At 36.8% G+C, this 21,916-nt stretch overlaps 1 protein-coding gene across 19 annotated transcripts in view; it reads right to left on the reverse strand.

Moving 5' to 3' along the window:
• The window catches only part of EPS15 (epidermal growth factor receptor pathway substrate 15), a 59,465-nt gene that overhangs the window by 9,516 nt on the left and 28,033 nt on the right, over positions 1-21,916 (reverse strand). For all 19 annotated transcript variants that reach the window (XM_040704675.2, XM_046944506.1, XM_046944503.1 and 16 more), the window contains 13 exons: positions 21,442-21,501; positions 20,949-21,149; positions 19,248-19,393; positions 18,203-18,362; positions 14,579-14,664; positions 9,647-9,719; positions 5,637-5,798; positions 4,784-4,981; positions 3,427-3,624; positions 2,847-2,930; positions 2,507-2,597; positions 1,198-1,233; positions 196-332 (listed from right to left, as the gene is read on the reverse strand). In XM_040704675.2, coding sequence (XP_040560609.1) covers positions 196-332; positions 1,198-1,233; positions 2,507-2,597; positions 2,847-2,930; positions 3,427-3,624; positions 4,784-4,981; positions 5,637-5,798; positions 9,647-9,719; positions 14,579-14,664; positions 18,203-18,362; positions 19,248-19,393; positions 20,949-21,149; positions 21,442-21,468 — 1,599 coding nt within the window. In that variant the 5' untranslated portion in view covers positions 21,469-21,501. The remainder of the gene's footprint in view (positions 1-195; positions 333-1,197; positions 1,234-2,506; positions 2,598-2,846; positions 2,931-3,426; positions 3,625-4,783; positions 4,982-5,636; positions 5,799-9,646; positions 9,720-14,578; positions 14,665-18,202; positions 18,363-19,247; positions 19,394-20,948; positions 21,150-21,441; positions 21,502-21,916) is intronic.

Genomic DNA, 21,916 nt, shown 5'->3' on the forward strand with positions numbered 1-21,916 from the left:
AAAATGGTTTTATTTCCATTTTCTGTATGACTATTTCTAGAAAGCAACAGAAAGAGACAAGAGAGCCACGTAGTGAGAAATACGTTCTATCTACATGGTTTCTGAATATCAGCATTTTAAGGTAGGTCCGAATGCACCAGATGGTTAATTTTGACCAAATTATATATAGTAATAAACGATACACTATCAGCTTACTGTGGTATTATTACTGTTGCTTGCTGCGCTAAATGGATCAGTGCCTGCAGTCACAAAAGGATCAGTGGAGGACTGTTTGAAAAAGCAGTCAGCTGCAAAAGGATCTGAGCCTTTGAAGGGATCACCACCAAAAGGATCTAAAAAAAAAATAAACATCTCATTAACAATTCTACTTGCTTTATTTAACTTTGCATCTTAAAAATGAAACGTTACGTTGCTTCTTTCATTCTGCAGGAAGGTGACACATTTAAGACAGATTTGATGCTTCAAAAATCCTTGATCTGTGAATAATTGGAATTCCACGGTTCAAACATCAGACAAAGCAACATTTTCTGCACACAACAAAAACTATATTGTGCCAATAGTTCAGCAGAACCGTGTAAATATATAGATTCTTTAACTCTGCCCCCTTACAAAGAAGCACTTTTATAGAAACTAATGTTTTTCAGAACTCTCACGCTTTCTTCTCCTTCACTCCCCAGACATAACTGATGTTTCCTTATTTGACACTGGGTGCACCATGCTGATTTGCCATAGCCTTCCTACTGCCCATGCTCTTTTTGCCACTGGTAACGCTGTTCAGGACTGAGCAAGTAATGCAATGGCACTGCTTAAACAGCCAGTCTCAACAGATCTTCCCATCTTTTTCAATATTTGTGCTACAGAAAGTTGCTGAATTAAGAGTCTTTAAGAGAACAGTCCTACTGCTCCGCAAACAAAACATCCCTTGAGTTTGGGGCCTTCCATTTACCACCTCCATATATTTAAATCTCCACTAAGAATACTTTCAAAAGCAAGAGAGAAGTTCCTAGGGAACAGACTTCTCTGAAAAGGTTTAACACAAGTGGGCAGCTGCTGCTGCTATATATCCATCCTACAGTGACTTTTCAAGTCATTACCACCTTTCTCACACTGTAAGTGGTGATACTTTTCCCCCCATGTCCTGTTCTACTAGGAATCATTTACAAAAAAAGAAATATTAGAAGTTACAAAGTTGCTCACCAATTTTCCCAAAAGGGTCATCTTTGAAGGGATCGCCTGTTAAAAGGAGAAAGTGACTTGTAGATATTAAAACATGAAGCTTGTATACTGAGTTGAAGTCTTTTCGATACAAACAAGTTTTGAGAGCTAGAATTTCCCTCACTCAGAGGAACAGTTTCATTATTTTCAGTGGAACAAGAGCTGATAATAGACAAAGCATAATTTATTACCAGTGTGAAGCACACAATAACAGCCATCTGAAAAATGCATCTCTTGTTGGCTGTTCTCAGTAAAGATCCACACTGTGTAGTATTTACACCACAGTAGCAGAGGCTAACTACTGATGGAAACTTAGTCCCACTTTTGTTAATTCCCACAGACACCATGGATAGGAGCCATCAACTGTTCATTTCTATACTGGATGTAAGTATATGCATTAATATACTCCCTCATTTCACATATATATAAGGTCTTACAGCTCTAGATATCTACCTTTAAACAAACTGAGCACACAAAATCCAGAAGGTTGATTATTCAACATATCTTTCTCCTCTGAAAGGAAGGCTATCATACCCCATAAGCAGGACTACTTCAATGTAAACAAAAAAAGAAACAACCTGTACATAAAATCATTGAAGTTGTTTTAATATTTTAAGTGAAACAGATGAACTAAAGCCTAAATCTGCATTGGCAATCTTTTAGAAGCCAAGTGAAGCAAAATGAATTTAGCTTATTTAGCTGCATACATCTGCTTCAACAGTTAATCCAAATTAACTCTTCCCATACTGTAAGTGTCTCCATCCAGACAGATCACTCCTTCCAACATTAGGAAAAAAACTGGAGCAACAGAATTCTTAAGTGGCAAGTTCTTAAAATAAAGCACAGCACTTCCACAAGATGAACAGATGGTACAGTTCCACATTATCTTTTTTTGAGTGCCTAACTTGCCATAAGTAGGCCACAGCCATTCACTCTCAGCCACCCACATGGTGCCCCCACCACAGCTCATGAACCCTCAGATGATCTGTTTGTGGCTCTGTGCTGCAAATTAGATCAGTGACACCACATGTATCACAAGTGTGCCCACGTCTTTAATACCAAAATGAGGCCTCCAGAGGGAAAAAAAAGAAAAAAGAAGCACTCAGGAAAAAAAAACACACAGGTAAAGGAAAGAGATACACCCTGAAACTCTCATTTATATTTTTGTAATGCCACTGGCTCTTGTCACTCAAGTACTTTCACATTTATTCCATAAAGATTAGAAGTTTAATCTGTGCTCATACAAAACACATTTCTGCAAATGTGCACTTAGAGAGAAGAGTGTACTTACTGCCAACAAAAGGGTCGGACTGGAAGAACTCTAAGCTTGTTTCAGAAACTATATCAGGCAATGGATGAGATTCAGCATCAAAAGGATCCTCCTGTAGAATATGAAAGAAGCAAAGAAAGGTATGAAGTTTGAGGCACTTACCTCATCCTGTTGTTATTTATTAACTTCTTAAAGCTGAAATGAGTTTGAATTCATCAGAACTCAACAGCGAGCCAGAGTATTCCTCAGTAAAAACCAACCTGCTATGTAAGATGAGTGCATTTGGGACATCATGCCCTATTTATTTCTACTTTTTGTTTTTACATTCATTTCTTCCTCCCTTAAATTTGAACAAACTCACTTTTCTCGTAACAGTTGCAGCTGGAGTCTCTTTGTCTTCTTCCGCAGCAGCAGCAGCAGCTGTTGTTTCAGGACTATTTCTGGGCTATGTAAGGGTAAAAGCAATTCAGTGTAAGTAAACAGAACACTACACTACTTATTCCATTTTAAGCATCAAACTGTTTTAAGGGTATACTAAAAGATACCTCAAGAAGTTTATTCTTAGAACACACTGAAGCGTTTGATAAATTGAGACACAAAACTGGACATTTAAAAAAGCAAGACAGCTTTTAGATATTTGTACTATTCCTCATTCTATTTCTGTTGCACCAATTGGAAACAGCTGCTCTTCTTTAAAATTAATTTTACTCTTCCATTTATGACATTTAGCTTTGGAAACAAATGCACAAAAAGAATCCTGCTGCCTCTTCTTCTGCTTATCAACTTCCCGATCGCTGGAATACTCCCTCAGAATAACATCCTGAAAGTTCACTTTGCAAATGTTTAAAAACAAAATACAATCAATCTTAATACATTCTTAATTTATTCCAACTTCACAGCTGCACTGCATCACGATCACAGAGGCAAAACACTTTACTCACTGGGGATACATTGTTTATTTGTTCATCTTCAGCTATGCTTTCCCTCTCAGCATTCTCATTAAGGTTAGCGGTTTCACTGCTGCTGTTGCTAAGACTAGAATGATCCGCAGTTCCATTAACAAGTACATTCTGTGGCTGAGAGTGCCAACTGAATTGGTTACTTTCCAGTTCTTTCAGCTCAAGAAGTTTTGTCTGCACCTGTAAACAGAGATAATGTATGTGTATCAGTACAGAAGCACATGGAAACTAGAATATAACTCTCCCTTCTTAAACGTGAGATGGAAGGTATGTATTTCAAATTCTTATATTCCAAAATCAAGTATAATAAAACTATAAAATTTCATAGAAAAGTACAAATCTGATCCAGAAGAGATATGGTAGAAGACCTGAGAACCTTCCGTGCCAAGGAAGCAGGCCATATCACTGGTGATCACTGGCAGTGTCAAAGACTTGTTTTGTTGCCACTCAAGCTCATCAGACTTGCAAAGCCATCAGCTTTGTTTGGGTGTGGGTTTTTGGTTTCTGTTTGTTTTTGTTTTGTTTATTCCCTTTTACATTATTCGTTTGCAATTGCCTTTAACTCTACAAATGAAAAAGGCTGCTTAATCAGAACTCCAAGAAAAAATTACAAATTATCATCTTCCTTCATACAACTTTTGAAGTCTAGAACATCCAAAATAGATTTTCCTAAACAGACAGCCAAAGCCACATGATTATTTCAGCAAGAAGTGAGAGAAGTGACAAAAAGGTATGCAGGCTAACACATCATTGAAGTAATAAATTGTTGACTGCCCATACAAAGTACAGTTCTGTTCTTAAAAAACAATGCAGCAATCTCACCGCTTCTCAGTACCTATTCTCAATACTCTTACATTCGCCTTCCTCCTTCAACAATACGCTAAGTAAATGTTTTAAGTAATTCCATGCCAACGTCACATCAATTTAAGAATAGTGAGATTGTGGCTGAGGCTGTGGCTAAAGGAGGAAACTTGGATAACTATTGGACATAAGGAATTTAAAGAGGCATTACTCATTAGTCATTCATTATATTAAGGCAAATTATTTATGAATTATAATGAATTCCCTGTTCTTATCAATACTTGGATAAATAGAATTAAATACCTAGAGCAACGTGAGTCAGTCTGTAAGAATTGTAACTACTGTACACATACGTTCTATGCAAGAAATGGAATATATAGAAACTGTGAAAAGAAAAAACATTTTCCCCTTATGAGAAACCACACCAAAGCCTGTCAGCTAAAGCAGTTTTTTTGTTTTGCTTTTTTTCTTTTTGTTTTGTTTTGCTTATTAAATTATTATTTTTCCTTTTTTTCTTTCCCCTTTCACAATGCCTTACCGAATTGATTTCCTGTTGTGAATCTTGCAGATGTTGCTGAAGAGGTCCCAGCTGTGCTTTCCCAGACTCTATGCAATGCTCAAGCTCTGCAGTTTCTTGCTGCAGACGACTCAGCTCCTCTTGAGCTTTGGTCAGTTCATCTTCATATGCTGAAATCTTTGACTCCTGGCTTGTTATTTCAGCTTTCAGCATAGCAATCTAAAGCATAAACAAGGATTCCAAAGCCAAATTAGGAAAACATCAACATCAACAAACAACAACACAACAAAAATACCCCCACACCTCCAAATACATCCACAGCAAAGGCTAAGATTTATGACCAGAAGATTTATGACCAGCTATTGCAGAGATTTCAGATCGTACTTTAGGAGAGGATTAATTTGCTATTTGTCCCAATGAGATCAAGCAGTTTTCCTGACCAATACAGATATTACTAATATTAAAGATATGGAAAAAAGGAAACAAAACAAAACAAAACAAACAAACAAAAAAAACCCTGAAATTTTGTTAGAAAAAAATATATATGATTTTTCTTTTTAATCCCAATAAATCAGTCCTGGTAATTATTGTTTCTAGTTACATTTACATCGTGTTACACATTTGTGTCGTTTCTTTGTACACAACTTCACATGTGTGCAAACATATCTTACTGCATTTGTTGGCACACTGAGACACAAAGAGGTCAGTGAAATAAGTGACCTCTCCTGTTCTCTGTTGGTCACGAAATCCTGAAACTCAGGCTGTTTAATCTTGAAAGTTTTTTTCTCCTTTCCCAACCACCATCAGACACTGCAAGCACGCATTATTCAAAATGCAGCATTTCTTCTTAAGGGCTGAAGCCAATGGACCTTACCAAGTGGGCCTCCTCTGCACACTTCTGCCTGATATCATTGAGTTGCTCTTCCAACTTGGCCTTCTGCTCATCAAGATCGTTAAGGATTTCCTGCGCTTCCTGTTTCTGCGCTTGCAGCTTTTGCAGGTTACTGCTCTCCCGTTTTACTTCATCTTGTAGATCCTGTAACAATACAGATTTGCTTTGCCATTGTTCACTGCTCCCTCTGACCGTTACATTTCATGGCATAAATTGTGGTAATGATCAGTCAGATTTCAGAGTATCGATGTGTTATCTTTCAAAGGCTAACATTGACTGTGCATCACACAAGAAAGCGTTCTCAAGTTTTAATTCTGAGAGAATAATAACCAGGTTATTTGCTTTTTCTTTTCTTTCATTAAAAAAATACATGAAAATCTCATTGAAATATTGAAGATCATGCTGCCAGTCAGAGATTTGAACTATTTAGTCAGTGGGAGGTAGGCTTCCTTTCTGAATCCAGAAGTCATCCTTGTTTAGGCTGCTACATTCTCTCTTCTATATTTATATTTATAAAAAAATCTATGTGTTTTATTGAGTTCCTCAGTAACAGAAATTCTTTATTATGTTCCCCTCCCCTCAGAAACACACACCCAAAAATACAAACTCATTTTAGTAGCAAGGTAAAGGACAAAATCAGTGCCTTATTAACCCAAATGCACTTCCTTTAAGATTTTCCCCACTTCCAATCTTTGCTGAAATCACCCCAACTCTTTTTTTTCCCCAAGTAACAGTCCTGGTAAGAAATGCATGTTCCATATATGAAAACATGGCATGTTTTGTTTTAGGGAACAGCTTAAATAAAATATAAGATACAGAAAGTAGCATCCTATGATAATTAGTTCATTTCCAAGCAACAACAACAATTATTACACTTCAAACTGCAGAGATAACATTGGGGGGAGGGGGGAAATCAAGAGAAGAATTTAGCAAGAGCTGTCAAAGTCAAGAGGAAGATGTAATACAGAGAGATCAAAAAGGATTATTACTGAAGTATTAGATGAGAGAAGAAGATTGGTAATTGAACAAAGAATCATATACAACAATAAAGAAAGAAATAAAGATGAAAGAAAATTTAGGACAGTAAGAAAAAAAGCTGACATGACATTCTGATGAGATCACGCATTCCTGTGCTGCTCTAAGGTAAGATTCTGTTGTCATTTTTAGGTGATTTCTTTGAATTATTATCTTTTAAAAAAGGGGAGAAGGTTAATCCAGATCTGTTAACACCTGCAGTTAACCAGGGCAGGAAGAGATGGAAACAAACGTATATGGTGCAGCAGTCAGATGCTCAGCAAAACCTCAGGGAACCTCAGGACAACCAGAAGACTACCCAATTAAACACCAGAGATTCTTTTATTCAAAGAAAAAAAAAAATCAAAATCCATTTATCAACTTCAGGATTGACAGCTTAAATTGCTTAAATAACAGCTTAAATAAATAAAGTTGGCTGTAGGATTAACCTACAGCCAGACGAGATGACTCATTGATTACTTCTGATTTATGGAAAATAAAACAGTATATACAAAGTATACAAGTGTCCTGATCCATTCCGTTTTTGCACGACTTTGAATACAAATACCATCTGACACTCAACGTATGCAACCAGGTTGAGGGGTGGAAATAACAGTTCCTTTCAGTCACACACAGACACAAGCTAAATATAGATGACTTCCAATCTTGCTACTGTTTCTTGAGTCCCATACACACATACAAAGTGCTTGATGGAGGATCTAAGCCTCAGGAATGTGGCAAAGAGCCCATACCCTGAGATAGTGCCTACTGGCTGAGGCACTCTGTGCTCCAACCGATGCCTGGGTCTAGATGAGCAGCTTGGTGAGAGCACAAGGGGATGCTTTGAAGCGATACTTGTGTGGTCAAAAATTAGTGTTTTAGTGATACATTAATTCTGTGAAACTGAGTTGTCTTCTGCCAAGAAGAACATCTCGTATCCAAGTTTCTTATCTCTGTTATTTATGAGAAAATGAAAATTCCATCACAGAATAAATAAAAAAATGCCTTAGTTTCTCAATCTTTGCTATTCTACCCATTACCTCTTATGAAAAACAGTCTTTAATCATTGCTGAGAGATAACACTTTAATAAGCACTAAAATATATCAGTTTGTTATGTTTTCTCTACAACTCTTTTTCTGTCTCTGCCTCTCAGACTCTGTTTGCACAGCATATACGTTATTTCATAGGGGAAAATAGCTATTCTCTCTTCTCTCATACAGATCTGTTCAATCCATCACAAGCCTTTCTGAGATTATAATTGGTGTTAGTAGATATAACGCTGGTATCATGAACCCTTCCATGTGATGCCACTAGATTAGCTTGATTGGAAGTGGCAGATTACAACACAGTTTGTGCATACCGTCTTTAGAAATATCACCATAAGAACATCAGAAAAAAAAACAAACAAACAACATTGATGTAAAGACATTCCTTGTCTGTCACTGCTATTCTGTGAAGTTCTAGAAAGTTTCATGAAACATGCAGGTCCTCCAACATCAAGGAACAAGGAGAGCAGAGATAGAGAGCCATTAGCTCAAACGAATGCTGGAGTCATATCCCATCTGATCCTGATGGTTCCCCATTTTTCTGACGTGTCAGTAATAGACTGTTTCTCCTTCACAGACTGAGAACTCCTTATATTTAGCAGGATACAAATAGCTTATGTGATCCCGAAGAGGTTAAAGATTTAAGACAGTTGTTTTGAACACAACTACTCTGGATACAATGATTTCATTGATTCTGTGATGCTGCTGACTATCAAAGACTATAAAATAAACAAGATCACACTAACACTGTAGCATCGTATGCCTTACAATACTAATGGCAGGTGCTTTATTTAGCTTTAGACACCTCTTGCACAAAGGCAGCAGAGAACTCAACCTTCATATGAACGCACAAGTTTCAGAACAAACTAACAAAATCACCATGAGTGCCCAAATAGAAATATCTATGAGAATTTTTAACAGTGTGAAAAGGTCTTCATGGTGAAGAGGAGAATGACGACTGCATGCACAGACAGAATTGCAGGAATGGTCAACTTCTGTACACATTCCAGCAGCTGCTGAATCTGGCTGCCATTGTGACCACCGGGCCAGCATCTGATTATCTTCTGAAAGGTCAGACTACTAATTATCATCCAGGCTTTAAGGATATTAAATAGCTGAGCACAAGAGTCGCAATGGTTGTAACACCGGCTTTTCTTTCCCAACCTTCCAATCCCCAGAACAAATTAAAAGGAAGAAATTTACATCATTTACTCCTAAACAAATAGAGAGTATTTGAACTAATAAAGATTCCTGAAACAAATGCAGAAATAAATGTAAATGATCAGATAAAACACTGAAGTTTTTTTTTCTTAATGTTGCAATTGCAGCTGCTTCTGCACCTTGCAATTTAACTTAAATATGCTTTGAGTATTTAATTCAGGGCTTATACTGCTAACACCCTGACCACTGACGCTGACTGTATAATTTTTAATTCATAAGGCACTTGCAAAATTCGAATTTTCTATTCAAATTACAGTTTCTCTAAAGAAAAATCAGATATGTTACTTCAGAATTCACTTATTTTAGGCAATATTCTTCTCAGGTTAATTACTGAGACGTGTAAGGAGCAGCCTCATATAGAAGTCCTTTTAATTCAGCCTCATTAAGTTTACTAATTTGTGGCACAACAGTGTCTTATTCAGTTTTTAGTAGATATCAGAGAGCCCTGCTTAAAAGAAAATCTATTCTTTTGAATATTTTCCATTTAAAACTCCATGCAGATTACATATCCTAGGAGCTCACACATTTATATGAAGATGCAGAACCCTACTAATCCACATTTGTATACCAAATATATTTCAATGTACATTCTTTTTCTTAGCCACCACTCAGTAAGTGATGCGATCTAAAGATTCAGTAATCTCATTGCCATTAAAGCATCACATGGTGCAATATCAGATATCTGAGCAATAATTCTGTGTCTTATTTACCTGGACCTCACTCGTCCTCTGTTTGATGGTATCTTCTTTCTCCTTCAGGTCTTGCTCTACATTATTCTTTTCCCTAGAAGACCAGCAAACAATGCAAGAATACTTAAGAACATCAGCTACAGCAGGTACAGTTATCCAGCCTCCTAACCCCGTATCTCTCTTTAAATACATAGTGAAACATTAAACACAAAAGATCTAAGGGATTTCTGCTTTCCAAATAATTTACAAGACAGAAGCCCACATAAGCCTTCTGCATTAAAAAAAAAAAGATGCCTTTCACCCAACTGCACTTTAGTGATAAGAATGGCTTAAAAATGGAAGGGGGCGGGAGGGAAAAATCAATGAAATACTGTCTTCAGTGATCTCACTGTTGCTATGGAGCGCTTGTCTAATGAAAACTGCTGGGAAAAGTGGGAGGGATTGCATCAGATTCCATCTGTTAACCCCTGCAAATACAGTAATTCCTATGCTAACAGCAGCTAAAAGCACTCTCAGGAGGCCAACCTAGCAGATTATTAACCTTGACTATCATATTTTAGATATATTTGTTGGTAAGATCGGTCACAAAAAGAAAAGTTAGCCTGCTGTAATCAGTCTATGCTTTACAGACTCCATATATAGTTATTTGCTGTGTCATATCAAGTCTGTCCCTACAGACATTTGTGCAAGCTCAAAAGTGACTACCAATGACAGGGGAATTGCCATCAGTAAATTCTTGGCAGCCAGAGATAACAATAGCTTTAAGAAAAGAAAAAGCCACACAACCCCTAAGTGTTTATATAAAAAAAAGAATTTATCCCTAGACAGTATATGCTATCTTTTCTCCTTCACCAGATGCAGAAAAGCAGCAGGGTAGGCTCTGCAATTTTAACGATAGCTTTTATATACAAGCATTTAAGTTTATAAAGACTCTGCTATTGAAATGACTACGTACATCGAAGATGAGTGTATTATCATTGTTCAAATTCTGACATTTCTAAATGAATTGCCTTAGGGAAAAGCTATCAAATGGTATTACTAGGACGTATTAAAGTTAAGCTAACTTCATGTTTTAATAACAGCAGAATGGACAATCAATCCAAAACCATTAATCTTATTGTTTACTCTTCTCTAGTAAGAAATCAAGCACTTCCACCTCCAAAGTAAAAAGGAACATCTCCTCTGAGGAAGCTGTCTTTATTCAGGCTAAGCAATGCTTGTTTAACTGCTGTTCACTCCATATACAATGGAAGATGAAAAAACAAAATCAGATATCACGTCTTACAAATATTCACTCAGAAAAATTATCACTGTATATCACGTTCAATTATTGCTTACCTCAGCATCCGACAACTTGCTGACCGTGCTTTAAGGAGAGGTTTACATGGAGAAAAACAGAAAGATGTGGAAAGAGGGACCCTGAAGAATAAGCCTAGCTATTTTCTTAGATGCAAACCCTCACGCTTCACAAAACTTCCCAGGCCCCATTCATCAGAAAAAAAAAAAAGATCATGAAAATTCTACACAGACATACCATTTCCTTCAAACCTAGTACGTTTCTCTAGCTCAATAAACCAGTCTTTGTTGCATAGTTGAATTTAGATATTTAAAGCATCACAACACAGAGTTGAAACAAGTCCTGTTGACTTTTGTCTTTTATAACTTTCCATAAATAAATGGTCTCAATCTCAAAACACTTCCACAGATCTAAACAGAAGGCAAGTTCAAAAACACCATTAAGTCCTCAGACACTTATCAAGCACAAGGTATATTATTCCTAATTGAAAATAAAAGACAGAATAATTGACTAGATCAACAAATAGTTGTTTTGTTATTTTCCCAGCTTGAGTATGAAAACTGAGCAGGAAATAATATGCCAGCAGGTACGTATGCCTTAATATGTAGCTTTCCCCAATTCCTGTCACTGATAGGCCTGAAGAGATCATCAGACAAGAAACTCACTTCCCTTTTATTTCAACAGAGGTCAGGTACCAAAATCTTGCAATCTGGACTACACTAAGCAAGCAACAGGCCACAGTACCCACCCACAGCCAGCTTACACTGGTCAGAGCACAACACAAACAGTGAATGGAAAAGAAAAAAAAAAAATCAAGTGAAAGAATTATTGTCAGGCAGAACAAGAAAAGCTTAGGCAGTAGTGTCCAACACAGGAAAACAAGCTAAGTGTATATAGGCTGAGCAATGCATCTACCCTCCCTGCTCCCCACCCTGGGTAAAGCGTCTTTGTTTCAAATGAAGATAACACAGACCTACTTAATTTACTAATTCTTCTGAATGCCTCCATTTCTTTTACAGACTATCTGGTATAGCCCTGTATACCAGGGGTATAACCAAACTGCATTATTGGATATGACACATTTCTTGGATCATACAGTCCCATAGCACAGCGGTTGGGAACACAAACACCTGTGGCCTTGAGAATAAGTTAACATTTGTAACCAACTCAAACTCCATTAGGAAAGCAATGCAATTTCCCTACGTAACTTAATAGCAGCCAGGTCAGGAGGCCTTTTTGTTAAATAAATTCAAAATAATCATTGAAAACAAACAAGCAACAAAAGAACAACCCAATGCACATACTTCACACGATATACAAAACAAATAACATCAGTAAATCCAGCAGCTCTGCAGTTTGTGAATGGAGTATTATCTAAGAATGGGAACCAGCACACTGGGAACATTTGCAGTAGCTGACAGCTGAGTAGGCCCATGTCAGTAGAGCCATGTAAGCCATCTACAAACAATCCTGGCCTCACTTCTTGATAGCTAACAATTAGAACAACACTAGTTAAAAATGAAAAATAATAAATAGATCAGTTCTTTTCCACAAAAAGTGATCGATGGCTGCTCATAGACTTGGTAGTATCATTTAAACTCAGTTGCCAAACATTTCATGTGCAATTGTGGGAATTCCTAGTGTAGTAGTGCTTAATGTTGGCACTGCTAGACAAAACCACCTAGGGTTTGCTCAGTTTCTCTTCCCCTTCAGTCCCGTAGTTTTCAGCTGTAACAACTCAGCTACTTCCAAACCATAGATTAGAAGAAAGCAGCTGGCTTACAGTTCTTACTGTTGATTTGCTAACAAGTTCTACATTTCTGAACTTTTAAACAAAGATTTGATGCAAGTACATGGCAAGGAAAGGTAGCTCTGTTTTTTTCCAGGGGCATTTTGTTATTTCCTTACTTTTGACTGACTTACCTGCTCTACAATCCTCCTAGCCTGACTTGTATTCGGGAAAACACAGCCACTGCTTTCCAAAATTCACGAAGGATGGCACCTCTGGTGATATATACCAAGTTAAGCTCAACTATTCACACTTAGAAAGCAATGTCGTACTGATAAAGTCTGACGAAATCCCACTCATTTGTGGGCTGGAGCTAGCTTTAATGCACAAAAAGAAAGCAGGGTTTGCTGGGTCAAGAGAAAGGCTCTATGGCTCAAAAAGAGAGTATTAAGAACATCTGGTTTAACCTCCCACTAGGCTGATGAAAAAAGATGCAGAAATAACTTTCCAAAAATATAATGCAAAAGAAATAGATTTACAGGTCTTCTCAAAAAAGCAGTACTGCTGTCAGGCTCAAAATAATGCAGATTCCATGACATCCCCAGGCAAGTCATTTTGCCCTACCAGAGGGGAAACACACCACTTCTGCATTCTTAACTCCGTCTTTCAACTAACAGCACTTTCACAACACAGTCAGTCTCTTCATTATTTGAGGGAGCTCCTCTGGTTGTTTTCTTTATTTTAAGTGTATATCTCAAAAATCGACTCAGTTTCTACTAATGGCTCTCAGAAATGCAGCCCTCACTGACACACCACAACTCATGGATTAGAATTATTACATACTGGGTTTAATCATTAAACAATTTGTCTTGTTTAATAATGAAGATTGTTTGGATGACATTTTCATATGGTAACTATTAAGACTGAAAGTATACTTAACCAGTTATACCTGAAGTGCAGACTTCCCAAGAGATGAGAAATTACCTGAACTTACCACAAAGACCCATCTGTTGCCTCCTGCTGCCACCTGTACTTTAGGTGAGATACAGGAGAGCAACAATTCCACTACCAAAATGACACTTTTACAGAAGCTAAACAATTGCTAAGTAATCAAAATTAATTTATTAGTAACACAATTCTATTCTGGGCCTGTAAATAGCAAAGTAACTTTCCACATTCTTAAATTAAAAACATGCCAATAATTGCCCATCAAAAACCACTAAAGAAGAGTATCTGCTACGTCTTGAGAGTATGACAAAGATTATACACTATATATGAGCTTGATTTTCTCAGTGACTTGAAATCATCTTAATTAGCTCAGAAATAATTCTTGGAAACCAAGCATCCGTTTACCTCTAATTTTAACAATTTTTACAGTGCAAAAGTTAATTTCATCAAACAGAAGGCAAGCATGCCTATCTTTACCACCATACAAAATTCTAGCTGATTTATGTAAGTTCTTATGTAAACTGCCACCTTCTGACTCTCTTCCCTATATCCTTCTTGAGCCCTCTTGCCTCAGTTCCCAGCCTCCACTAGGAAAAAGTCCCTAGGATTCTACAAATCAAAGATATTTTATACTAATTTGTGTCCTGGCTCCCACATCCTAAAGATCTCCTGTATTCTCATCTGACAATAAAGGTGAACAGAAGAGAATACTTGGTTCCTAGGATGCTAGGAGATGCAGCTCTCTGAAACATGCTCAGAAGTGATCACGGACAGAATTTTCAGTTTTACTAAATGCAGTCAGTCATCCGAGTCAACAAAGAATAGAAGAGTTAAACATCATTAGAATAAATTTATCAATTTGCTTACTACGGGTAACAGACTATATTACCTTCTCTTATGCATTGGTTTTTTTTGGTTTATTTTTAAGGAAAAAAAAAAAGCAAAAAGTAAAACAACCAAACATTCCCCCTTTACCTACCTCTGCAGGTCTACTATTTCATTGTTCAATGTATCAAGCTCTTTAATTGCAGAAAAATCTGCTACAGAATTCAGTCCTTGAGCACTCTGAAAGAAAAAAAAAAAAAGTTTGCTTATGCAGCCTGACATCTACCTTCACTTTACAAGTGAAACACAAAGGTAACAACTGTTTGTAGCATTGCTTTTCAAACCTTTCATTGCAAAAAAAAAGCAAAAAATAATAGTCCAGCTGCTGTATTGACAGAATATACCATATGCCCTATGAATCTAGCAATACAGAACAAGTTTGTCTCCTGTAAATTCTTGAAGGCACGTCTTCCACAAAAGCACACCTACTCATACAAAAAGAGTCTAGTTCTAAAATTACATTTATTTTATGGTTAATGTTTAGCTGGTTTCCTACCTCTCAATTAAAACTGGTTTGGTTTATTTACTACTGATATATGTATTTTTTCACCTTGGTGATCCTCCTGATGCAAACTAAAAGCACTTTGTTTGCAATGCTTTAAGCTGTATCTAGATAGGTTAACACAAATCCCAGAGGACTGACTGAAACTCCGATAATACGTGATTGTAGATAATTTATGCCCATGAGTTCTTACTTCCTTAACAACTTCCTAATGAGACAACTACTATAACACAAATTATGCATACATTTATGAATTTGCATAAATGACTAAGGAACAAGTTTTAAATACACAAATTAACAAATAGTGTAATTGCTCTATTATTCCTGAGCAAAACACACACATACATTTAGGAAGCCATAGACATCGTAACGACATTCTATAATACATATATTCCTTCAGGCTTTGAAGGAAGTTATCTGGGACAAAAACCAGAAGTTCAGAGGGCAAGTGTAAACATTCAGCTAGTGATATCTCAAAGCTAACACAAATTCAAGTCTTTAAATTCTGCAGAGAAAGATTCATCTTTCTCTGTAGATAAATCAGGACGCTACTACTTCTTTATTCATGTGTACACTGGGGAAAGAAGTAAGAACCCTTTAGCCAACCAAAGACTTAACCAGTAAATCTGAGCACACAGCAGCAGAGAATATTATTCAGCACAATTACTGATTATTCATACGTATTTTTATTGGAGCAAGTGCCACAAATTGAGAATAAAAAAACCACAGTTATTCTTAAACTGGTCAGTGTACACTTTCTCAAACTGGCCACATAGTTACGAAGTTCAATCCCATTCTCAAGAATTACACTGGAGTTTTGCCGAGTTGCTCACAGTGTTCTAACGAGGAAATCCTTCCTTCTCCTATGAAGGAGGAAGGAAATCTGGTGGTACTAGCCACAAGTACAAATTTTTTCTGGACTTTGTTTTCTAATGGTAACTCTAGCATCAAATTTGAACAAAACGTAGTACCATCATCTTTTCAGCTCTTCAGGAGAGCTTTAGGGAAGGACATGGTCCAGAAAAGCCATTTTTATTATACAAGTTTAAAAGACACAGAAGTTGGAATTATTTGCTGCCATTTAACACGCAACACCACACATGCAAGCAACCAAGTTTTCAAACTGAAAATATTAATAAAAGTTACTTTCAGTCACAATTTCATAAAGGAACTTGAATGCAAGTGTAAGTTTTACAGATGGTAATACAAGAGCTGGTTTTGTGGCTACAAACAGCTTTAGGTAAAGGAACACAGCAACAAATACTGGACTGCTGCTGCTCTTTCCCATTTATGGGACCTGCATTCAAACCTCAGAATAGAAATAAAAAGTTGTACTATTGTGGTAATGAAACTCTGCAAGGACACCAAACATTAGAAAACAGCAATATACATGCACGGGATTTCTGAACACCTACCAAGGACTGCAAGTTAACCTTCCATACTTCAAAAATACAATGGATTACCATTATGGTTACTGATATTTCTGCTACTACCCTTATGATGGTAAAACAGAAGAGGTAGCCTGCCTGTTCTTACTAATTAAGCCACATCACTTGAAGAAATCCAGAAAAAGGCCTATTTCTGCCCACCACTCTTACTTATCTTTTTGTTCAGTTCTTGAGCAATAAAGTTCTTCCATATCCACTAAGAAGACAGCATCTCTTTTGGAAAAATCTCAAAATGAGCTAAGCCTTTATCTCATCTAGTAAAATGAGTTCTGGGTAAGATTTTAGACAGCTAACTAAAAGATATCTCTTAACTTCTTTCATAATATTCTTACTCTTATCTTTTATGTTAGCAATGCAAAATCACTGCAAAATTCAACTGATGTCTTTAAGAGTTCCGTGAAGACAACGTACACAGAACAGCAGTAAACAATGTTGATTTCATCTAAAGTGTTCTGACCTCTACATTTTCTGAAACGTAATCAGTAATAACATGGATATCAGTCCTAATGGAAACTATCACCTGTCAGACTGGGCTACAACTGCCATCACTTCCCCAACAATTGGAACAGGATAATACAAAGCACTTTCTTTTGTAAACTTAAGCAGAACACGTAGCCAACATGTAACAGCCACAGAGGTGTACCCCAGAAACCATTTTCTGCACAAGAGTAAATTACGTACACCGTGTTAGTTCAGATTTGCAAAGCACCTTGAGATTCTTCCAGATGAAGAACACTGGAAACCAGTAATAATTTGAGATTACAACAAGTTGTGATGCTTCAGAAAAGTGCTGCGCTATTGCAGTGGTTATTTAAGAGTCTCAGAAGGATGCTCATTATCAAACCAACAGACAGTAAATATTAGAAAAGCAAAGATTCTCTAACCTTGAGAAAGCAGAGTTAACAAACTGACAGAATAATAAGGATGAAAAGCAGAGTGGTGCAGAATGGAAAAAACAGTCCAAACTAGAAAAGAGACATAGAAAGGAAAGCAAACATACAAAAAAAGATTAGTAAGGTTGCAAATAAAGCAATTACTTTTTAAAAATAGAATGTAAAAAAGAAGCAAGATTCCAGTTACTGAAACTCAAAAGCAGTGCCAAAATTTGAGTTTCTAGTATTTCAGTTGCTGATTTTTCATTCTGTTCAAGAAAGTGTAGAATCAGGTCAATGCTTTGCACAACCAAGAAAAGGTAACCAACGTAAGACTCTATGATGCGTAAAACAAGTAAGAATTTGCCATGACTTCTGCCATTCTGATAAACATAACTTGAACTGTTGAGGTATAGTCTACTGCTGGATTAAGACAGATGGCAATTAACAGGCTACCAAGACATTTAAACTATCTGTGAAGAATAAAATGGTGGACATTTACTTTTTGAACTTTAAATACATAAACTTTATTTAGTTCACATTATTTTGAGAGTTACTGAAAAAAAGAAATGTAAAAGATAATTGAAAAGCACATTAGGACAAAAACATAGAACTTGTGCATGTTACTTCCGATGCAAACTAAGATTTCTTTAGGCAGGATCATTCTTCTAAAATAGAAAATAATGCTTTCTCAACATAAGATCTCTCTGCTTGGTTGGCAAGTGTAATAAATGACAGCTTCACTTCAAAACATGAATGGAGCAGTGCTTTGTCACTTCTCTGTAATTAATACTTGTTTTCTTCCTGATGTTATGATAAACTTAAGCTTTGCCAGTACTTGAAGCGCCTCCGTGCAGCCTTTGAAATTTATACCAAGCATGCAAACCCATCCTTACCTTCTGTAATGTGACACTCCTGTCTGAAGGTGGAATCATCTCTGGAGTCAGAGCTTGAGGTGGATCAATGCCCTTTGTTAATTTCTGATTAATTAAGTAGAAAGCCAAAGCAAACTGTTCCTTGGAAAGCTTCCCACAATCCTTTGTGTCACACAGAGCCCTGTACAGAGATGCACATGAAATAAACCAAATCTTCATTTCCACAAGTATAACTCTTCATGTTATACTTCTTTTCACTTATAATCGTGAAAACAGCTATTGTACGTCTCCTCTATTAAAAATAATGCAATACACAAGTAAACCATGGTAATAAATACAGAAACATACACAACCACTTCCTCTTATCATGCAAAGTTTCACTGCTCTGTTAGAATAATTATTAATCTGGTAAAAGGCAGAACTAGGCCTACGAATTGCAATGTCTGAATAACTGTAGCTGAATTTACTTGCTAAACTAAAGAACTCTCCATAGGCAACACCAGTTGATATCATTTTCCTAGATTTCCTAAATTATACTAACCATACTTTGAAAAAAACAATGTTTTTTCTAACAGAGTGCCATGCAATAGCTTAGAGTGGAGAAAAATTTAGAAAAAACACCACCACACAGTAGGTGTCACTACAGGCTATAGTATACAGGCTATAATGAAAGATAAACGATTCACAGAATTAGATGGGCCCTGAGTCTTGAATACTAAGAATTTTATACAGAGAATTCTGAAACGGACAGTATCAGTGTTCAAACACACAGCAACATTATGGTGCTTTATACAGAGGCATTTCGCTAAATGCAGTATTTGTTTGTAGGCATCTCTTCAGGCTCTTTACCTCCTCCAGCTAGAAAACAGCTCATGGCATTAACCAATTTTCCCCTATTTCTATCCGAAAGTAGAAGCAAATTAAGTTACCACTGCTAATACAGAGGCCTTGCTATTGTATATGAAAATAGCTCTTATTTTCCATAAATGTCAACACAGCACTTTTCATGAAAAGAGCAAGAACCATGCCATCGCCTAAACAGCTGTCATGGAAAAATAATCCCTACCAGATATGTGCAAGCAGAGCAGAAGGCAGTCCTGTCTTCAAGAATAGCTCTCTGGCTTCCACACCTGACACAAATCCATCCATGTCCTTGTCAGTTTTCACAAAGATCTCATCATACTTAATTTTGTCTGCAGGCGATACAACCCACTGAAGGGAAGGGAGGGGGATTGGTAGAGAGAAAAACAAAACCCACAATGCCAAGATAAAGACAGTTCTGTTTTCAGACGGTTATATGCTTTCAGAGTTACATAATTCAAGGACTACAGCACAGATTTTAAAAGTGATATGGGTGCCTCATTTATGAATCACTTTTATTATCCAAAACAGACATGTATAGGCATCTCTAAGACGCTCCAAAAGCAGGAAGACTGGTATCAGTGAAGGACCACAGTTGGTTGATACTGCTCTACTTCTTTGCCTATGCAACAGAAGTATTCCCTGGGGCCCCGACCCCCTCCTAGCATGGGGTTTTGTGCTCACTACTGTACTCATAGTCTGGCTCCATCAACTTCATTCCTTTATACACAGCTGGAGAGCCTTAGCTGGGTCAAGCTCAGAGTTAACAGCTGGGACATTCTAAATTGTAGGTCTGAAGTTCTTACCAAGATAAAGATAGGAGTTACAGCCACATTTCTTACTTCAGCAATTTTTCCAAATACTATACTATTTACTATAAGAAGATGGGGGAAGGATAAGTGAAAATTGCTTCAGCTTCTGCATACATGCATGCTTGTGGATACTAATTTAAGTGTGTAAGGACACTTAACATACAAATCCCAAATGGTGCTGTATAAAAGAAAAAAAACATACACCAAGACACTCATCCAGAACGCACTGCTTTCTGGATGAGTTTACTCTACATACACTTCCCAAGCTTAAGTCAGTCAAATAAACTGCCAGATTAAAGTCTTGGAACCGTGAGACCTAAGGTGCCAATTTTCTGTTGATTACTCAAATACAGGCGCCCAAATATCCAAGCAGCATCTTATGCATCAAAGTACTTCATCTCTCACCTTAGATTCCTTTCTCAACATTTGCTTTCAAATATAACCAGTAAATTCTAATGCACTTGAAAAGACATATTCCCAAATTCTGGATTCTAAAATGATCAGAATTCAATCAGATGCTTTTCTGTTGGAGTTAAGTTTCTTAGAAACTACATTCAGAACAGACACCAGGTCTCACATATTTCAATGGATGTGCTAGACCTTCTGTCCTCTTTCTTTCCATAGCTTGCAGTGAACTATTGTTTTCATTAATGTCTTCTTCAAACTGCTTGCATGCACAACATGTAAGTACATACACACTCCTATCACAATTTGTTTTAAAAACTGCACGTATTTAAATCAGTATTCAGCCAGAAGAAACATTCTACCTATGTATACTTGGATTAAACTGTTTTCTAAGTGTTCTGATCTTTGGGTTGAGCTAGATGCTTTGAAACAATTTATATTAAGAATATCTTCAAAATCTTCACTAAATAATATACTTTTATCCAACTGTTTATATTTGAAGACATCTGAAGAAATTATGTATTATCTTTTCTCTTAATCTGGTCTTCTCATCACCCTCCTCAATTTTACTATCAATAAGGCAAGGAGAAAGAAACGAGAAATGTTTATCAAGACGCTTCATATAGGCAGACCCCAAAGCACAACATGAAGAACAAATCTTTTGACCCCAACTTCCTTCAGAATTATACCTGTGTTAATGGTGTTTTGGCAGCTAAAATGCCTACAGGTGGCAAGGACTGATGAGAATCTTTGGAAGATGCTGAAGAAGGAATTAACGGCATTGCTCCTGGAACACTAATAGGTTTTCTCTTGGATAGTGGCACCAAAGCTGCAGGCAAGGACATTGGCACTGGTTCTTTCTCCAATGCGCAGTACACCAAGAACATGGCCTGAACACACACAAAGAAACAAACACGTGAATGAGGAGAGGAGGAGGAAAAAGAATTAGTTAAGAAATAACTTTGTAGCATCTTTTCACAATATTTCATTTAGCCCAGAGGGAAAGTTATTGTTGTGTAATGATACAGTCAATAAATCGATGTTAATTTAGTAGTAACATTTGATTAAAGTCTCTGAATAAAGGCAATAAATGAAACTGCACAGTCAATCCACCACACCATTCATCCATTTTAAGCCTCTGTCATTCCATTTTCAAAATTCTGAGGCATATGGGATACTTACAACTGCAAATTCATCACGATCCAACATTCCATCTCGGTCAATATCACTCAATTCCCACACCTACCAATAAAAAGAAGAACATAGGGATATTTTCCTAAACTGTAGTGTTTGCCTTTTTACATCATTAAAAAACAAATGTGAGAACAGTCTCCTTCCACTATGTCTGAAGTCCTACTAATCTAACAGCAGTTTTCAGTTTTCAGTAAGTGATATACATTCACACAGACCATGCAAAAGAAGAGTCTGAAATTGGAGTGCTAATGGAACCTTGTCCTAAACAAAGTGTTAAAGCATGCACAAAACTGATACATTCTAGTAAAGGGTAACCTATCAAAATAGCAAAGAAAAATTCTACAGTTTAACAATTAAATGTGTGGTCACTCCTTATGACAATATTTAGTAATTAGGCTGATTATTATAAACATAGGATTTGAGAAACAGATAATGATGAGTGTAGCACAGTTATTATCTGTGA

Source organism: Gallus gallus, chromosome 8 (assembly GCF_016699485.2).
Source record: "Gallus gallus isolate bGalGal1 chromosome 8, bGalGal1.mat.broiler.GRCg7b, whole genome shotgun sequence".
NCBI classification, from domain to species: Eukaryota; Metazoa; Chordata; class Aves; order Galliformes; family Phasianidae; genus Gallus; species Gallus gallus.